Source organism: Natrix helvetica (assembly GCF_964273705.1).
Source record: "Natrix helvetica genome assembly, chromosome: 5".
NCBI classification, from domain to species: Eukaryota; Metazoa; Chordata; class Lepidosauria; order Squamata; family Natricidae; genus Natrix; species Natrix helvetica.
The window spans coordinates 41267523-41285935 of record NC_138551.1 but is presented as its reverse complement, the minus strand read 5'-3'; the positions used below and the strand labels follow the sequence as shown (position 1 = coordinate 41285935).

The window sequence follows — 18413 nt, the reverse complement described above, 5'->3', positions numbered from 1 at the left end:
ACATTTTGCCTTTTTACCTAAATCCTAAAACAAACAGTTAATGTTTGTTTTTAATTAAGTTTGTTTTAATTAAGTTCATGGACACCTCATCTGGCTTCCGGAAGTGTAATGGAAAGACACAATAACACAGCAGATGTGGACAGATCAATATACATCTGAACTTCATCACTCTTACAGGTTTTCTGCTTGATGACAGTACTTGTATGCACACATCATAAGTGGATGCATGACTGGAATGGATCCCAGCAAAATCACAGTTCAATTGTGATCTGAATGTATAATTGTCCTGGATCATGGCATATAGAAAGTTCTTGTTCCAGATGAATGCTGACCCCAAAAGCCAGTTTTAAGTCAACAGGACTTCCAAATCCTAACTAATGAATACAAAGTCAAACACTCTTTACCTCATTATTCTCACTGTCCTAATGAGCAAAAGAATAATGCAATAAGAATGCACATTCGTTTCTGATTTCAGCATTATTTTTAGGATACTGTTTTCATGAAAACCAATGATAAAGATAGTACAACATACTTTCGGCTTTGCAGAAATGAGGTTCTGAAAATAGTCATGTCGAAATTTTTAAATGATTAAGGACCCAATATCTAGAAATTGATAACCAGGATTATTACAATTTAATGATCTGTTTATGTATTCAGAGCAAGATTATTATTAACTAGGGCAGACCATCTGGATCCTAGAAGATGCAGTGCTGGTCCATCAGCCTCTATCAGCTTTATTCCATATCAATTTTAATTCCCCCATCAATTCCTTCCAGATTCTAAATGTATGCTCTAGTCTAGACAGATTTTGTTTTGTACCAAAAAAAAATGTATGGGATAATAAAAAAGGGAAAATGGGTCATTTGGATTCTCCTATGAGGTGGACAATAATCTCAGAATCAGTAGTCAAAAAGCTGATGAAATCTATGGGTAATTTGTAGCTGAGCAGCAAAACACTCTGGTAGGAATTCCATGATACACAATCCTATTTGAAAGAAGATTGGACTGTTTTTGAAACATCCAACTTTAGCCCTGTCATTAAGCACCAGTTCTGAAAAGAGAGACTGAAGAGTACCTTATCCCAAACCATGCTGCCCTACAATATAAGATTCATGTACATATAACCACTACTCTTTCTCTACATCTTAGAGCAATAGCATTTAGGTTTGTAACCATCCTATAGTGTTTTACAGCACTGTCTAGGTGGTTTACAATGTAAGCATTATTTGTATATTACCACCAACATTCTAGGTCTTCATTTTACTGACCTTAGAAAGCTGGAAGGCTGAGTCAACTTTCAGCCCTGTCAGGCTTAAACTCCAGGCTATAGGCAGAGTTTGCCTGCACACTTTAACCACCACCAGGACTCTTATAATGTCTTATGAAAGAATGATCAAATTGGAAAAATGCTATGAATGTAAGCATGTTTTTATTAAAGGAAGTTAAATCTCTGATTTTCAGAGATTTTGTGAAGTTGACAGAAATACTTAAACTGAAACTCTATAACAGATTTTCTGCTAAGTTGGATAGTTAACATCAGATTGTGTATTTAGATTCATATTCCATCCCATGTAGGGGAGGACTAAGCTGAACCTCAGGGCAGGGTCAAACACATTATCAGTCTGGAGTACCTACATCCCTTAAAGATACCTAAATCCAGCACCTCTTGAAGTCTGATGATTCTTCTCTGGTCTCAATTTGCCTTGACTGTTAGTAGATCAGATTCTTATGTACAGGATGCATGGAATAAACTCACGGTGCTTTTGAACTCTATCCTGGTTTCTGGTTTTTTGTGCCTGACATTTCTCCTCCTCAAGTTCAAGGTAGCATACTTAGCACTTTCTCGTCTAATTTCTAGTGAGGTAGGTTGGTCTGAAAATGACTGGCTACCATGCCCGAAAGTGAATTTGAAACTTGCTCTCCCTAGTAATAGTCCTGGTCAAAAACTTTAATCATGACTTTATCCTGGTATCATCAATATTTGGGGGAGGGGGGGAGTTTAAATTAGTAATAGTATAGATTTTACTATCACACACCCTGTTCTTGGTAAAAGGATGCAGAAGGAATGTAGGCATTCCCATGTCATTTTACAGTTCTGAATCCCAACCAGTTGGATGGCTATGGATAGATTTATCCAAAGACCTCTTCAGTAGCTGATGATACCATCATGCTGTGATAATCAAAGTTATTGCATGATTTATTATATATTCTAGGACAGAAATAGTTTTAAGGGAATTTAGAACTGAGTTCATTGAACATTAAAGCAAAAGCCACCAAGATAGCCTTCTGAATGAAAGCTGCTCTTCATTCACTTAATGTGTGCAATTGTCAATCACAGCAAAGCCAGGGCTTTGAAGTCCCAAACAGATGTACTCTGACTTCTGCTGGAGCACCATTGATTCATCTGAGACCCAACATGGCAGTATCTCCTTTGCCACTGGGCAGAGAGACCAAGCAAGCTCTGTATTCTTCTGACCTAAATTTCAGTTATTTTAAGCCCTACATCACATGATGTGTGTCAAATTCTGCATTCTGCTTTAGGTTTGTTATTCCTTTTCCAATGAACCCAGAAGCATTACCTTTTTATCTATTTGGCAGGTTTTTTTTTTTAAAAAAAGAGATAATAGTTGGGAGGGGAAAATAACATCCCTGGTTCTTTTTATAAAGTAAACCACGGTGCACGCCCAAAATTATGTATGGGAACCTACAGTGAAAGCTGAAAATTTTAAGGGGAGAAGTGGCCATTTAAGGGGAAAGCAAACCTCCAGATGTTCAAGCTGTTACAGGTGAAGAAAAGTCTTTACTTCCCTGAGGCTACTATTTGACAGGTTTAATCCCTCCAAGTTCTGGAATGTATTTTTGATGGACACCTAAACCATTTCATTTAAAGGAGAAGTACTGGGAGAGACATAACTATTGACTGTACGAGAAATAATGGTTTCTCTGAGAAGGTTTGGTTCAGAAATTACTTTCTGTTATCTTTCTAATACAGATCTGATACAGGACAATATTTGTAGATCAAGTTTGAAATGAGGGGTCCTTGGTGCTCTCTGAGCTTGGTGTTGTTTTTTTGCAAACACTCCATTACCCAAAGTAGGTAATATTGTCACTGTTAGTAGGGAGTGGGATTTGCTCTCATTTTATATTCTGGTGCTTGCCCTGTCAATGTTAGTAGAAAAGGCCTTGGTGGTTCTTTGGTTGGATTGTTTGTTGTTAGCTAATGTTAGCTAATAAGTGATGATACCTAGTTTGGGTAATGAAATCTGGAAGAAAACAGCTAAGGTCAGAGAGCAGAAAAAGCACTAGCATTAGCATTTAAGACTTATATACTGCCCCATAGTGTTTTACAGCTCTAGGAGGTTACATGTCAGCATATTGCCCCCAACAATCTTGGTCCTCATTTTACCGACCTTGGAAGGATTTAAGGCTGAGTTGACCTTGAGCCCCATTAGGATCGAACTCCAGATTATGAGCAGAGTTTGCCTGTAATTCTCCATTCTAAGTACTGAGCCATCAGAGTTCCAAGGACCTCTTAATACAGATCTCTTCATCCCCTTCACCACAAAAAGTGCAGATGCTTCAAGCTGTCTATTAGCTGTTTTCCAAGAGGCATAAAAATATTTTTCCTTTGTTCAAAAGCTTTGACACAGATCTTTACTTTAGCCATTCTCCTTTCTGAAGCAATATACAATGTTCATCAGATTCAAAAACTGCTTCCCAAACAGTGATAGCAGAAGAAAGTATAATTATGCAGCTTAATGTAATCTACTAGAAGATAAAGTTAATAAAATACTGTCTTTTGTTTTAATCAGAAAGTCAAAGATAAGCAAACATTCTATTATTTTTTCTCCCAACCACTGAAATATCAGCTCAGTGGTGCTTTCTTTTCATATCTAAATCTGTCAAGTCTATACAAGTGGTTTGACAACACTGAACCTACTCAATATGAAGACAGAAGTGAAGAATGGTGTGTGCTTGAAACACTATTAATGTAAGTGAATCCCTTATAAACAAGCATTTGTTTGGGCTTGAAATGTGATTCAATCAAACTATTAATTTTTAGATAATTACAACTTCCAACACATTCTTCCTTCCTCTTTTCATCTGAATTAATGATTCACTTTTTCAGAATGTATAATTTTCTGCAAAAAATGCCACAGTCATGATTTCAACTTTCTTCTTTGTTTTGTTTGTTAATGAATTCATTCATCAATTTAAAATCAACAAGCTTTCAAAATTATACCCACTAATGCTGTGTTAGGGATAAATAATTATGCAATTTAGAATGGGAAGCTTACAAATTCTTTAAAATTTAAGGACTAGCATTAGCATATCCTATAAATTACCCAGTTTTTTTTTAATCATGGATATTTTTGAAATAGCAAATTAATATCTTCTCAAAAGAATTACAAGTGTCCTGGCTCTAAGATATAGTTATGGTATTATACTGTGAAGTTAACTATGGTTGAGAAGAGAGGAACAGTACAATATTACAATCAAAGAAAGTGAGAAACACTTTCTGAACAATCAAGCTTTGATTAATATAACAACAACAGCCTTGTTCTGTTCAATGTATTCATCTTTTTGTTCCTTTTTTCTTGATAAATGCCAATGTATTAATGGGCCAGATATAGTAATATCCTAACTATCATTCCAAGAGTACAAATGATTAATCAGTCTCCCAAATTACATTTTTCTTTAAGAGTTCTCCAGCCAATTCTGGGTGTTGGAATTCATACCTCTTAAAGTCGATGATGTTGACACACACTGCTTTAGTGAACTGAAGGATCATTGCATTGGAAAAACTACTGAAGGAAGGACAGGGAACTTTCACTCCACAAATCTAAACAGCTTGTATAGTGCTTGATAAACTTCAGTCCTACCAATATATACAGAAGAAAATTTCATAAAGCAACACTTGCCCACAGAGAGATAGTTGAAGCAATAATTGAAAGCTTAAATCCCATATAAATGTAAAGTGAATGGTAGAATAGATGGCCTGTCCATCTAGCTTTCTTAGCAACAACTTGGAAATGCTCCTATTATTCCTCCTCTCTCTACCCCCTCCTCCCCCACTGGCCAACAACCTTGGTAAGAATTCTGATGATTTTTATTGCACTATTAATAAAGGTCAGGGCTGTGTAATCTGAGATCAGGAATGGTTGATAAGTGCTGCTATCTAGCTAGGCTTAGTTCCATGAATTATAGTCAAGAGGATTAAGAAATGTCATTGCATTCTTTGAATTTATTTTGAATTCAATTGGTAATTGAATCATATTTTAAATTAAAATCAAGTTATTATAAAGTTTTACTGGAAATGTATCATCTTGCAAATGTTAGACTTTAGAAAATTTCTGCCTATATCCCAATGGCTAGGCATCTGTCTGTCCATCCATCCAACCAACCAACCACCCACCCATCCAACCACCCATCCATAACTAACATCTCCAATAAGCTTTTGACATGGCATATACAACTGAAATGATTTAGGTCTGTGTTTACAAACTTAAATGGAAAGAATTAAGAATTTGTTCCTTATTGATTGGACATGGCACAGTTGAGGTAGAAAGATCTGGTCAATGGCCAGCAGAGGGCACAGTTGGCACTTTTTGTTGAATTTTTTTGAGAGGAAAGAGGAGTTTGTTTGTTTAAAATGGGCATAATTGTTTCTCTTACTAATTTACAGTTTCATATACTATAGAAATTTTGCAATTGCATTTACTGATCGTACTGAATTACTTTCAAGAAGTTTTCTAAATCTGTTCACAATCTAGGGAAATGTAAGCATTAAGCTTAGAACTGTCTGTAGGCTCATGAATATTTCTACTTTATTAGTGGGCAGAAAACATTTGCCAGCAGGAAAGGAAAATTATATAATGTTTGAGAATTATTTTATAATCTGTAATTGTCAGGGTGCTTTTACCATAGTAAGTGTATATCAGCAATAGTAGCAGCACAACGGTGTGGCAAAATCTATGTCATCTATTTCTAAGGCATTGAGCTCATGTCTGTACATGCAAAATGAGAACAGGTACAGCTACTCTTTTGTACACAGAGCAAAAGTCTAGGCTTCACCACCCAAAAAGAGCTATGAAAAAGCAAAAGCAAAAAGTAGAACAATGACTGAGAAAATCAAATACTTCTTTGAAACGGAGATATCAAAACACAGTTGCTACTTAAATGAAACTGAACTCTGCTCTACCAGCGATGTGAATCTGACAGCAGGATCTGACAGCAGGATCTATGTATTAGCAACACCACACCTAAATATAATTTAATGGAACAAAAAAAAAGATGCATAAGGTTTGGCTTCTTTCTGCAAGCACCTGGCTCTCTTCTCTGGAACCAAATTGCCCCGCACTACCCAAGGGATTAGGACAGGCCCTAACCTGTTACTATTAAGGCCTGGTTGTTTTAGGAAATCTTTGGGGACTGAATGTAGATCTATCCCCCAACTCACCCCATAAGTGATTATATAGGGTTAGCCGTATGTTCTTCGCACACAATGGAACTGACAAACTTTAACATGTTAAGATATTGCTGTAAGTTGTTTCAACCCTGATTTACTGATTTAAGGCATGCACTGTTTGGAGTTGCTTGTCACTAAACTGATATAGAAGCTTGAGAGATAAATTTTAAAAAGTACATTTTTATTTTAAAATAACATGTTTGTTTTACTGAACATGTGATTAGGAAAGCTTGGTAAACAGCCACTGCTCAGAATTCCCACCATCCAACTGTTCATTTAAATTAAAAATAAATATAAACGCACATCAGCCTATCACAAGTTAAAAGCAGCAATCTCTGTGAATCTACTTGCCAAATCCACCCATCCATCCTTTTTAACTGAACGTTACGAAGAGAAACTCTTAAATTCAGTGATCTGATTAATTTCTTCCCATTTGTGACTTAACACATTTTTTAAAAAAAGCATTCTGTGCTTCTGCTAATAGTATTAATTACTATGTAAATTATGTATGCCTTAATTGCTATTAAAATGAACCACTTAAGAAATATATGGTTATGTGTAAAAAAATATAAGAAACCATTATTCATTGTCATTTGGAAATCTAATCACATGCTGTCAGAATTTCTAAAGCTTAATGTCATTGGATTCTAAAGTTAGCCTCACAAAGAAAAAGTGAACTAACTAAAGGACAATTCCTTTTCCAATCCCTTTTCCAAGCAGGTGACATAAGATGAGTGAACAGATCACAGAAAAAAGACATATTTTTTCTAAAGTTCTGTTTCTAGACTAGTATTTTAAACCATGTTATTAGGAATCCACCTGTATAAAGTGTTTCCAGTGTGGAAGAAAAGTTAAAACAAAAATTTTATTGCCTTTTGTACCTGGATTGAGACTACTATGGAGGTATTTGATAGAATTTAGATCGTCAATCTGACAATTTATACACCATGTTATAAAGAACTATGAAGATGACCTTAGGGGGAAAAAAACTCTCCAGAAATCACTCATCAATAAAATGTGCAAGAAGCATGCCTTGAAAAGTGAAGGTATAAGGAAGCAATGCAAATGGAATCCTCCCAAATTCTTTGAGGTATAAGAGAATCAGAAGGGAAATCACAGCCAGAGTTGCAAGACTATTACTATAGCCCAGGGGTCGGCAAGAGCCATTTGGACCCATTTCCCACAGAAAACACTGGGAGCCACAAAACTCTTCCCGTGCCAGACTATTTCTGAGTGGCCATAAAACTAGCATATATAGTTGAATTAAAGTTCCATTTTCTTCTGAAACTTTTCTTTTCTTGGATTTATCCATGGTTGGCCTACCATGGGTCAAAAAGCCTAATAAATCGCACGTTGGTGGGTGTCACACATTGGCAGTTGTAACGCATATTTTGAGCAACAGGGAGCCGGAGCACAGGGATGAAAGAGCCACAAGCGGCTCCAGAGCAGCGGGTTGCTGACCTCTGCTAGCCTATCTCAATAAAAGATAATTCTAGTCTTCTTGTAAAGTCCATTTCTTGATCTGGACGATCTTGAAGGGGTGACTTGTGCTAAATGTTTAGGACAAAGAGAGTAGCGATACTGTAACATAGAAGAGTTTGCAATGGCTTCTTCTTGCAGTGCAGGAAGACAATCTCAGATGAGGAGACTCATACTTAGTGGAAGATCTGGGCTTCTAGCTGTCCTTCTACTCTTTGAGTTCATTGATCATATGTCAAAGAGAAAAGGTCTAGCCTAGACTTCTCCCTTGTTTTATATGCATGTTTGCCCAAAATTCCTCTTCTAGTAACCAGTTATTTCCATCTAAACTATTTAGCAGACTGTAAAGAAGGAAAATTATGGCTCTGCCAACTTAGCCACTGAAAATCTGTTTATGAAGTACTATTACATTATTTGACTTACTTGAATCACAAGCCAAATTATAGCTGCAGCAGTGGTTAACCAAACAGAAACAAAACATGATGGAATTAGAAAATGTCTTCATGGGTCCCATTTGAATGTATAACTGTGACAGAACAGTGTTTCATGTATTACTGTTTGATAAAATGGTATTTTGTTCTTCCGAATGTACACAAGTTTGAGATAAGATGTTAAGAAATATAAATAAAAGAAATAAAAAAATACTTTCTAAAGTATAGGAAAGACAGAAGTAATAAACATACAATCAGTAATCAGGGATTCAATGATAAAATCAATTGTTCAGCTTTTAAAAATTTAATTATCCTACAAAATATATTTTAGAAGCACAATCTGTTGGTAAGAATACTCTTCCACTTTCATCCAGGACAAAGAAACCAGATTGTATGAGTGTGTTACATTATGAAAAAAGTTAATAAGCCAAGCTATTAAATTAGCTACTGATTTACAGGAAGAAATATTTTTTCAATGAAATATATACTTTTTAACATCCCATGTTTTGATAGTTACAAGATATGTATGCCTTTGCAAGTACATTTTAAATTCACTATCCCGTTTAAACAGATTCTAAATTTGGCTGTGGAAAATGGAGATAAACATATTTGTATGTATATCATTTCCTGAAACCAATCAGAAAGCCTTCACTGTATATTTAATTTTGGTACTTAAATTTTAGTCTGAGAAAAAAGTACTACTGTCATCAGAATACAGAAAGTATCTGTTGTGTTACTATATCTGCTTTGTCGTATTTTATTCCTTGTTGGGGAATTTTAGATCAAAATCGTTTTTGTTTGCTTACCTACTACCGCTTGTTCATCTAGTCTGGGCAACTAATTTCTATTTGCACTCTAAATAAAATATAATAATGTATATAAAATAAATGGATACAAAATCTCATACGAGGGCAGCCAGCATTCCAAACTATATACATTCTTTATTCCTTACCATCAAAGTTCTTGTACTGGGCTGTGAAGATTAGTTGTACTGATCGTGTGGCCTCCTTCAACATGCCTTCAAATTCACTTCTGCTCTTGTTGGCAAAGTTCTCTTCCATTTCACTAGTACAGCAAGTGTAACCTTGTGGGCAAATTCTCAGATGTTCTCCTGGTGGATGGGAAGAAGAGAAAAATGGATAAGAAGGCAAATCATGTGAAATAAAAATGAGTAATCAGAGCGCTTTGTCACACTTTAAAGGTTAAACCAGCTTCATTGTTATTTAAATTGTCATAGGACATCTGTTTCCTTAGATGCCTGGAGTAAGTTCCTATGGGAGAGTTTTAATAAATAAATGCAATTGAATAGAAGTGGGGAGATGGGGAAGGGGCAGTGACAATAGGCAGGATTGCTTTGAGGAATGGGAAACACAGAAATAAGTTGCGTAATTTTAATAAACAAAGTCTTATGCATCAAAATAAGTAAAATTCTGTGGCTCTCCAGGCCAGAAATTCTTTTATTGCATGAGATTTGTAATCCTGATATTTATATACACAGTTGTTTATGGAGTTTGGGAGAACAGAGAATAAGAAGGGTGTCAAGACTCCAAGTGATACAACCCATTCAATAAGAACTCTGAGACAGGCAATTTCATCAAAGAACATTTAATTGGGACATATCAAATTGGCACGTTCCTGATGGAAAACCGGCTCTAAGTTCCCACCAGTTTTACACCCAATTAAAAGTAAAACTTTGCTCCCGAGTCTCCAGTCACATGGTCCAATCAGCATACAGTCCAGTTGCTAGGTGACCTCAGTCTCTACCTTTTGAACACCTGCACCAATGTCCTTGATTCTTAGGGAAAATAATTTTATTTAGGCTACAATACCCCAGCTATCTCCACGTCCCCTGGTCCCTTTTCTCCAGGCTGCGTCATCCCTAAAGCAGTGAGAAGATAAACCTCCCTAGAGAAAACCACAAAAAAGAAAATGGCCACAGTTCAGCCAATTTCAGGGTTGACAAAGGGTAAACAGGATAAATAAGAGATGAAATACAGTGCTGCTTTGGAAATGACAACAAGCGAAACAATTATTAATGTTTGATATCAATCATTTATATAGCGGTTACCAGTGATGGGATTCAATTTTTTTTAGTACCGGTTCTGTGGGCGTGGCTTAGTGGGCATGGCATGGCTTGGTGGGCGTGGCTTGGTGGGTGTGGCCGGGGAAGGATACTGTAAAATCTCCATTCCTTCCCCACTCCAGGGGAAGGTTACTGCAAAATCCCCATTTCCTCCTGATCAACTGGGACTCGGGAGGCAGAGAATAGATGGGGGCGGGGCCATTCAGAGGTGGTATTTACTGGTTCTCCGAACTACTCAAAATTTCTGCTACCAGTTCTTCAGAACTGGTCAGAACCTGCTGAATACCACCTCTGGTGGTTACCATTCAAAGATATCTATTCTTGAATGCATGTATATCAAAGAGTTTATACACAATAGAAAATCAGAAATTAGAAATGAAGAGCAAATACACCTCATACTCCTCCTGTACCCTTGCTGACAGGAATGCACTTAAACGAAATTATGCCATGAAAATGGTATCTTTTCCAATCCTGCCCTAAGATAACTTAGTTTCAAAGAAGTCAATACAGATGATGTGATTTTAGAGCCATTGCACAATCCTGCCAATGCTTTTAGAGGAAAACTGTCACAGCATAAACGGAAACATATGTTTTGTTTTGGCGTGTCTGGTTCCTAAGCAGCCTTTCAAATGGGAACAAGGCCATCAGAACCCATACACATTCCTCCTAGCCTCTTCATTTCAGCACTAGGAGCCCGAGGGCTTGCATTTTTAGAGACATGATGAATCTGCTTTGGTCTGTAAATCACTGGGCAAACTGAGGAGCTGGAGAAAATATTGTCAGTGATATTTCAGATAGGTTAGATAAGTGTTTCTCAACCTCAGGAACTTTAAGACTGGTGAACTTCAACTCTCAGAATTCCCCAGCCAGCCATGTCAACACATCTTAAAGCTGCCATGGTTGAAAAACACAGAGTTAGACAGATAAGTATAAGAGGTCATAGCTAATGCCTGCTAAAATCTTTTCTCAAGAGCATACCATGCTCCAGGATACATGGCTATCCATCTCTATAGCTCAGGGGTGTCCAAACTTGGGAACTTTAAGACTTGTGGACTTCAACTCCCAGAATTCCCCAGCCATGCTGCCTGGGGAATTCTGGGAGTTGAAGTCCACAAGTCTTAAAGTTCCCAAGTTTGGACACCCCTGCTATAGCTCTATGACTTCTTTAGGGCTTAGCCAGAGAGACTCATCTAGGTACTTTTTCTAGAACTGTAGACCACTCTGGAAAAGCATAAGATTTGTTCTGAGTCACAGGAGTCATAATACGATCCCAATGGCCCACAGCATGCTGCAGAATTTCCTTCAAAAACTTCCTTCACTATCTTTAAAAAAACTTTTTTGAATTAATATTTTTATTTTAAAAATACATACGTTGCTGAAAGATTTCCCAGGCTTCCCTAGAAGTAAATCAATTATCAAAAGGTATATGATGGGGACCCAATACTTGTTGGAAGAAAGCCGATTCCTCCCCCCTCTCCCTTCAGTCTCATGAACAGATGTAAACAAGGTGCTAGAGAGCATCCTAAGGGACTAAAATGCAGTCAGGGAGCAATTTCATCAATTCTGGTATACAAATGGTTGTGATTAAGTCTTTCCTACAAAAAACAGTCATTTTCTGGACAGGCAAATTCTATCAATAATGGAAGCAATTTCAAATTTAAGTTATCATTGTATTCATTGGCTCAGGCATATTATTTATCTCTGCTATGTACTGTTTTGGATTCTAGATTTTCCCCAATGCATCTGATAAAATGAGTTTTAACATGCGGAGGATTATGGCTTTTTTTGCCAAAACCGGAGCAGTTTTGGGGATCCCAAGCCCTCCGCACATCAAATTTTTGCCCTCCAAAGCCCTCAGAAGAACTCTGCGGGCCAAAAACATGCGGACCTCTGCAGAGTGCTTCTGGGAGCCAGGGAAGGTAAAAACGGGATGCACAGAGGATTTGGGAGGCCAAAAACGCCTGTATTCGGTCTATAACAGTGATGCCGAACCTATGGCACACGTGCCACAGGTGGCACGCGGAGCCATTTGTCAGGGCACGCGAGGCGCTGCCCTGTCAGCTGACCAGCGCGTATGCGCGTGCTGGCCAGCGGAGTTCACCCTTTTTTAAAGCCATTTTTTGCCCTCCCCAGGCTCCAGAGGCTTTATAGGAGCCTGGGGAGGGCGAAAAGAGCCTTCCCCGTCCCCCCTGGAGGCCCTCCGGAGGCTTCATGAGCTTCCCTAAAGTCTTGGGAGCAGAAAAAACCGGCCCTACAGGCAAACCAGAAGTTTGGGAACGGACTTTCGGTCTGCTCAGAGGTTCATTTTGACTGCTCCGGAGGCTTCAAGCCTCTGGAGCCTGGGGAGGGGGAAAAAGCATGTAAAAATGGGGGGTTGTGCCTGTAGTGCACGCATGCGCACTGGGTGGGTCACACATGCACACTGGGGGGTCGTGCATTGCATTATGGGTGCGGCACGCCCGCACGCTACCCCCCTGCGCTCCCCCCACTTATGGCACGCGAGCCAAAAAAGGTTCGCCATCGCTGGTCTATAAGATGCACCTAAATTTTCACCACTTTTTTTGGGGGGGAGGTGTGTTCATCAAAATGCAATTTGCCCATTTCAAACATACTATCAAAAATGTATCAGTGTTCCTTATGGTAATAGGTGAAGATAATTCCAAAAAATGTAAGAATGGAATATACAGGCATTGCCAAACATAATTGCAAAACTGATCTTGAAAAAGAGACAACAGCCTTGAAATCTCACCATCAACAGATGGAAGTGGCAGAGGTGTCTGTTTCCAATCTAAATCTCTTTTTCCTCATCTGCCCCTTATTTTTGGAACAAAGAAAAACATAGGAATGTTTTGTTTTAGTATTAACTAGCTGGTTGCAGGATTTCACTTACAACTAACTTTATTTTAAAGTAACCAAACAATAGGGTTATGTCCAGGGTATACCAAACCGGGCATCTTATGTATTGACTTTGTGGGCATGACTTCCAAATATTTGTTTAGTTATTTTAGACACTGCTATTCAATGGTTTTCATGGCAATTCTAAATCTAAAATGCAGCACCAAAAATAAAGATGGTAAATAAAACAACCTGGCTGTTAAAAAGAGAAATATATGCATCAATTATTAAACACTGGAAAAATGAGAGGGTGTCAAAAATATAACAACTGCTAGATGAGCCTTAAATAAAGTTTGTTTCATCTGTAAATTGCCCAATTGAGAAACAAAACAAAAAATTGTATATTAAACAGCAAAAGCAGTTAGGTGTATATACTTAAGACTTATATACTGCTCCCTAGTGCTTTATAGCACCCTCTGAGCAGTATAAAAAAATAGCATATTGCCCCCAATAATCTGAGTCCTCATTTTATCGACTTTGGAAGGATGGAAGGCTAGTCAACCTCAAGTCTTGTCAGGATCGAACTACAAACGATGGGCAGAGTTAGCCTGCAATACTGCATTCTAGCCACTGGACCACAACTGGCCTATTCTATTGTCCTATGCCCGCCACTTGTGCAAGTGTGTGTGTGCATGTGTTCAGTTACTACTCACAAACTTGGGTATCCATGCACACATATGCATGCTTGCCTACCATTTATGCAGTCCAATTGCAAACAGTCCAGAGCTCACTATTGGGCCACAGCCCAGAAGTTGGGGACCCCTGGTTTAAGGCACCTAGCTAGAAAGGAGACTGAATTCCCATCTTAGCCACAAAAGCCAGTTGGGTGACCTTGGTCCCATCAGATTTTCAGCCCAACTCACCTCACAGGTTTGTTGTTGTGGGGAAAGTACGAGAAGGAAGACGTGTTGGAGATGTTTGCTGCCTTGAGTTATTCATAAAAATAATAAAAGGTGGAATACAAATTAAACAAATAAATAAAAATAGCTAACATGTTCAATCAAAGCCGGTCCCAGTTACTGGCTCAGCAATTAATCAACAGATTTATCTTTAAAATATAAATTGTAATGTGGCCTACATAATAAAACAATTCATTTATATTATTAAATATTTCTTCCAAATGGTTTAGGAGAGTGTAAATGTAGCATTGGGCATTAAAGCATTGCAATCTGAAAAGAAGCCAAAATGTCACATTTTCCTTTGCAATATTCCCCACAGTTTTGTTTTGATAATTTGACTTCATTTTTTTTATTTCTAACTTTGATGTAGTGGTACTCTAATGTGGAAAAACTGGGTAACAGTTGGTGATGCTACTGATGGTAGCGTGTGCTTTTTCAGGACATAATCTACCAGACTGGTAGCAGGTTTTGCCCTGGGATCACAGCCAGGATCTCACAATGATTAACAGTCAATGATCCGAGGGGCAGGACAACTATTTCCATCTCCAAGTCCACAGCTGACTAAGCAAAAAGGCTATGCTGATTGGTATGAAAATTTCTGAGAGCAATATAATGAAAGGATTAACAAGAAAGAATCACAGGTATAGGAGGGGAAATAGTTCTCCTAACCACAGATTTCCTCTGCATGTATAACATTTTGCTCATTCGGCTTGCATTTAGGGCAGGAAGTCAGACAGAAAGCAGCTGAAAAATTCATTGGCAAGTGGGCCACATTTTCCTCTCCCAAATAAGACAATTTGACATAAGGAATGCCAGAGGGGTTTATTTCAGAAATAGCTATAATCAAACCTAATTTATTTTTGCAAAAATCTAAGACATGAGATACTGATTGGCAGAGTTGGATTTTATTCACAAATTGTTATTGAGCCAACTGATACTCAACAAGCATACACTAGCAAAAACAATTTAAAAAATAGTTGAATACTAATTTTGCCACGGAACTGCTCCATTTAGAGTTAGTAACATTAACTATGGCTTCCTTTAGCAGAGAGAAATTACCTAAGCAATTAGAACATGAGCCTGCTTAAGTTTAGAATTGTTGCATCTATAAATAAACACAATAAAGGTGGGTCTTGCAAACCCACAACTGTCTCCTCAACCCACTGCACGGGTTCAAAAAATAGGGACTGGGAATAAGAATTCTATGGGATTAAGAAAAAAGAGAAGCAAGAAACCAGAGAAGCCATGTGCTCTGAGAAACCAGCTGGAGCTTCTGATTTCATGGGATGTAAACTAAAAAGGATCTTGATTGTCCCCCGTGGGTATTGCTTGTGACTGAGCAAATAGAGGCTGCTTCAGGAAATAAGAGGCAGTCTATCTCCAGTAGCAAACTTACTGAGCATGCTAAAAGGAATCCAAGAGAAATAAAAGATTAAAAAAATAACCACCTCTTAAACTTAATACAGAGGAAATGATTTGCTGTCTATAACATAAGCCATAAAAAGACAGCTCTGATCAATAAATGAGTTTGATTTACATTAGCTTTGTACAATTGGACAAAATCCAGCTACCAAAGCCATGCTTGCTTTTAAAATCTGTGAATTAGAAACTGAGGTTTGAAAAGGAAGAAAGCCTAATATAATAGATCAAAGTCTGACATCAAATGTTTTGTTTTGCCCACTAAGTCCATCCGGAGTTATCCAACTCATTCCTAACTCGTGCAGGGCTCAGAGATCGTGTTTGTTTGTTTGTTTATTGGATTTATATGCTGCCCTTCTCCCAAAGGACTCAGGGCGGCGTACAACATTAAAAAAACACATATTACAAAAGTTACAAAAGGAAATTAAATAAAGTATCCAAAAACAAACCCAATTAATATTAACAATAAAAATTTAAAAATTAGATTAATCATTTATTTTATTCTGTTCAGGCCAGGCCAGCTTGCTGGAAAAGCCAACTTTTTAGGGCGCGTCGGAAGAACCGGAGGTCGGGGATTATGCTTCGGGGGCAGCTTCGGGGGCAGCTCATTCCAGAGAGAAGGTGCTCCCACAGAGAAGGCTCTCCCCCTGGGGGTCGCTAGCCGACACTGTCTGGCTGACGGCACCCTGAGGAGGCCAACTCTGTGGGATCACACTGGACAGTGGGAGGCTACTGGTGGCAGCAGGTGGTCTCACAGGTACCCTGGACCTAAGCCATGATGCGCTTTAAAGGTCATAATTAACACCTTGACTCGCACCCGGAAAACAACTGGAAACCAGTGCAGGCCGCCTGAAAGGGGTGTAACATGGGAGCACCTAGGTACCCCCATGATAACCCACACGGTCACATTCTGGACCAGCTGAAGCCTCCGGGTGCTCTTCAAGGGCAGCCCCATGTAGAGAGCGTTGCAGTAGTCCAGGTGAGAAAGGACGGGGGCATGAGTGACTGTGTACAGAGCATCCTGATCCAGGAAGGGGCGCAACTGACGTACCAGGTGAACCTGGTAAAAGGTCCCTTTGGTCACGGCCATCAGGTGTTTTTCTAAACTAAGCCATGTGTCCAGGAGGACTCCCAGATTGTGGGCCCTCTCTGAGGGAGCTAAAATTTCTCCCCCTATCATCAAAGATGGAACAAGGTGCACAAATCAGGATGACGGAAACCACAGCCACTCAGTCTTGGAGGGATTGAGCTTGAGCCTGTTCCTCCCCATCCAGATCTGCACAGCCTCCAGGCATCGGGACATCATGTCGAGGGCATCGTTTGGGTGGTTTGGGGTAGAGATGAAAAGTTGGGTATCATCAGCTTATTGATGATACCATACCCCAAAACCACGGATGATCTCGCCCACCGGTTTCATATATATGTTGAACAGGAGGGGTAAGAGAACCGACACCTGGGGCACCCCACAAGTGACGTGCCTCGGGGTCGATCCCTGTCCTCCAGTCAACACGAACTGAGACCGATCCAACAGGAAGGAGGAGAACCACCATAAAACGGTGCCCCCCACTCCCAACCCCCCGAATCATTGCAGTAGGATATCATGGTCGATGGTATAGAAAGCTGCCAAGAGGTCTAATAGGACCAGGACAGAGGAGCAGCCCCTATCCCAGGCCTGCCAGAGATTGTCAACCAACGCGACCAATGCCGTCTCCGTGCTGTACCCGGGCCTGAAACCAGACTGAAACGGATCCAGGTAGGCAGCTTCATCCAGGTACTGGGGAAGCTGACGTGCTACCACACTCTTGAGAACCTTCACTACAAAGCGAAGGTTGGAGACCGGACGATAGTTGGCTAAAGAAGCTGGGTCCAGGGAAGGCTTCTTAAGGAGGGGCTTTACAACCGCCTCCTTCAAGGCGGTAGGAAAGAACCCCTCTCTCAATGAAGCATTGGTAATCGCCTGGAGCCAGCCTCGTGTCACCTCCCGGGAAGCCGAAGCTAACCAAGAGGGACACGAGTCCAGCACACAAGTGGCAGCACTGAGTCTCCCCATAATCCTGTCCTGCAGCGAGGGGTAGCAGTATGGAAGTCAAGCCTGATGAGGAAATGATCAGACCATGGAAAGAAATATTCCTAAATCTAGATCATTCATCCACTGCCCTGAGACAAAAGTCAGGTAGGGCGTGTGTCCCCTGTTATGGGTGGGGTCTTGAATTAACTGAGTTAGGTCCATAGTCATCATGGAAGCCATGAACTCCTGAGCTGACTCGGATGTCTCACCAATGGAAGGCAGATTGAAATCTCCCAGGATCATAAGCCTGGGGAAATCAACCGCCAATCTGGCTAACACATTCAGCAGCTCCGGCAGAGCCAATGAAACGTAGCAGGGAGACAGGTACATAACAAAAAGGCCCACCTGAACTCCAAGGCCCCACTTCACAAAAAGGGACTTGCACCCACCTATCTGAGGCACAGTGACCTCCTGAGGTCCGAGACTTTCCCTAATAACCACCGCCCCCCCGCTCCTGCCCTGGGCTCTCGGCTGGTGAAACGCCTGGAAGCCTGGTGGGCATAATTCACTAAGGGGAACACCCCCCCTCATGGCCCAACCAGGTCTCCATAATGCACGCCAGGTCTGCTCTACCCCCTTGTATGAGGTGGTAAATGAGAGGAGCCTTATGTACCATGGATCTGGCGTTAACCGACACCAGCCGGAGACCAGGGTCCTGTGATCCCAAGCA

At 39.7% G+C, this 18413-nt stretch overlaps 1 protein-coding gene across 3 annotated transcripts in view; it reads right to left on the bottom strand.

The window, feature by feature from the left end:
• Window positions 1–18413, bottom strand: part of GPC1 (glypican 1) — a 223017-nt gene that overhangs the window by 82295 nt on the left and 122309 nt on the right. For all 3 annotated transcript variants that reach the window (XM_081954331.1, XM_081954329.1, XM_081954330.1), the window contains one exon: window positions 9332–9490. In XM_081954331.1, coding sequence (XP_081810457.1) covers window positions 9332–9490 — 159 coding nt within the window. The remainder of the gene's footprint in view (window positions 1–9331; window positions 9491–18413) is intronic.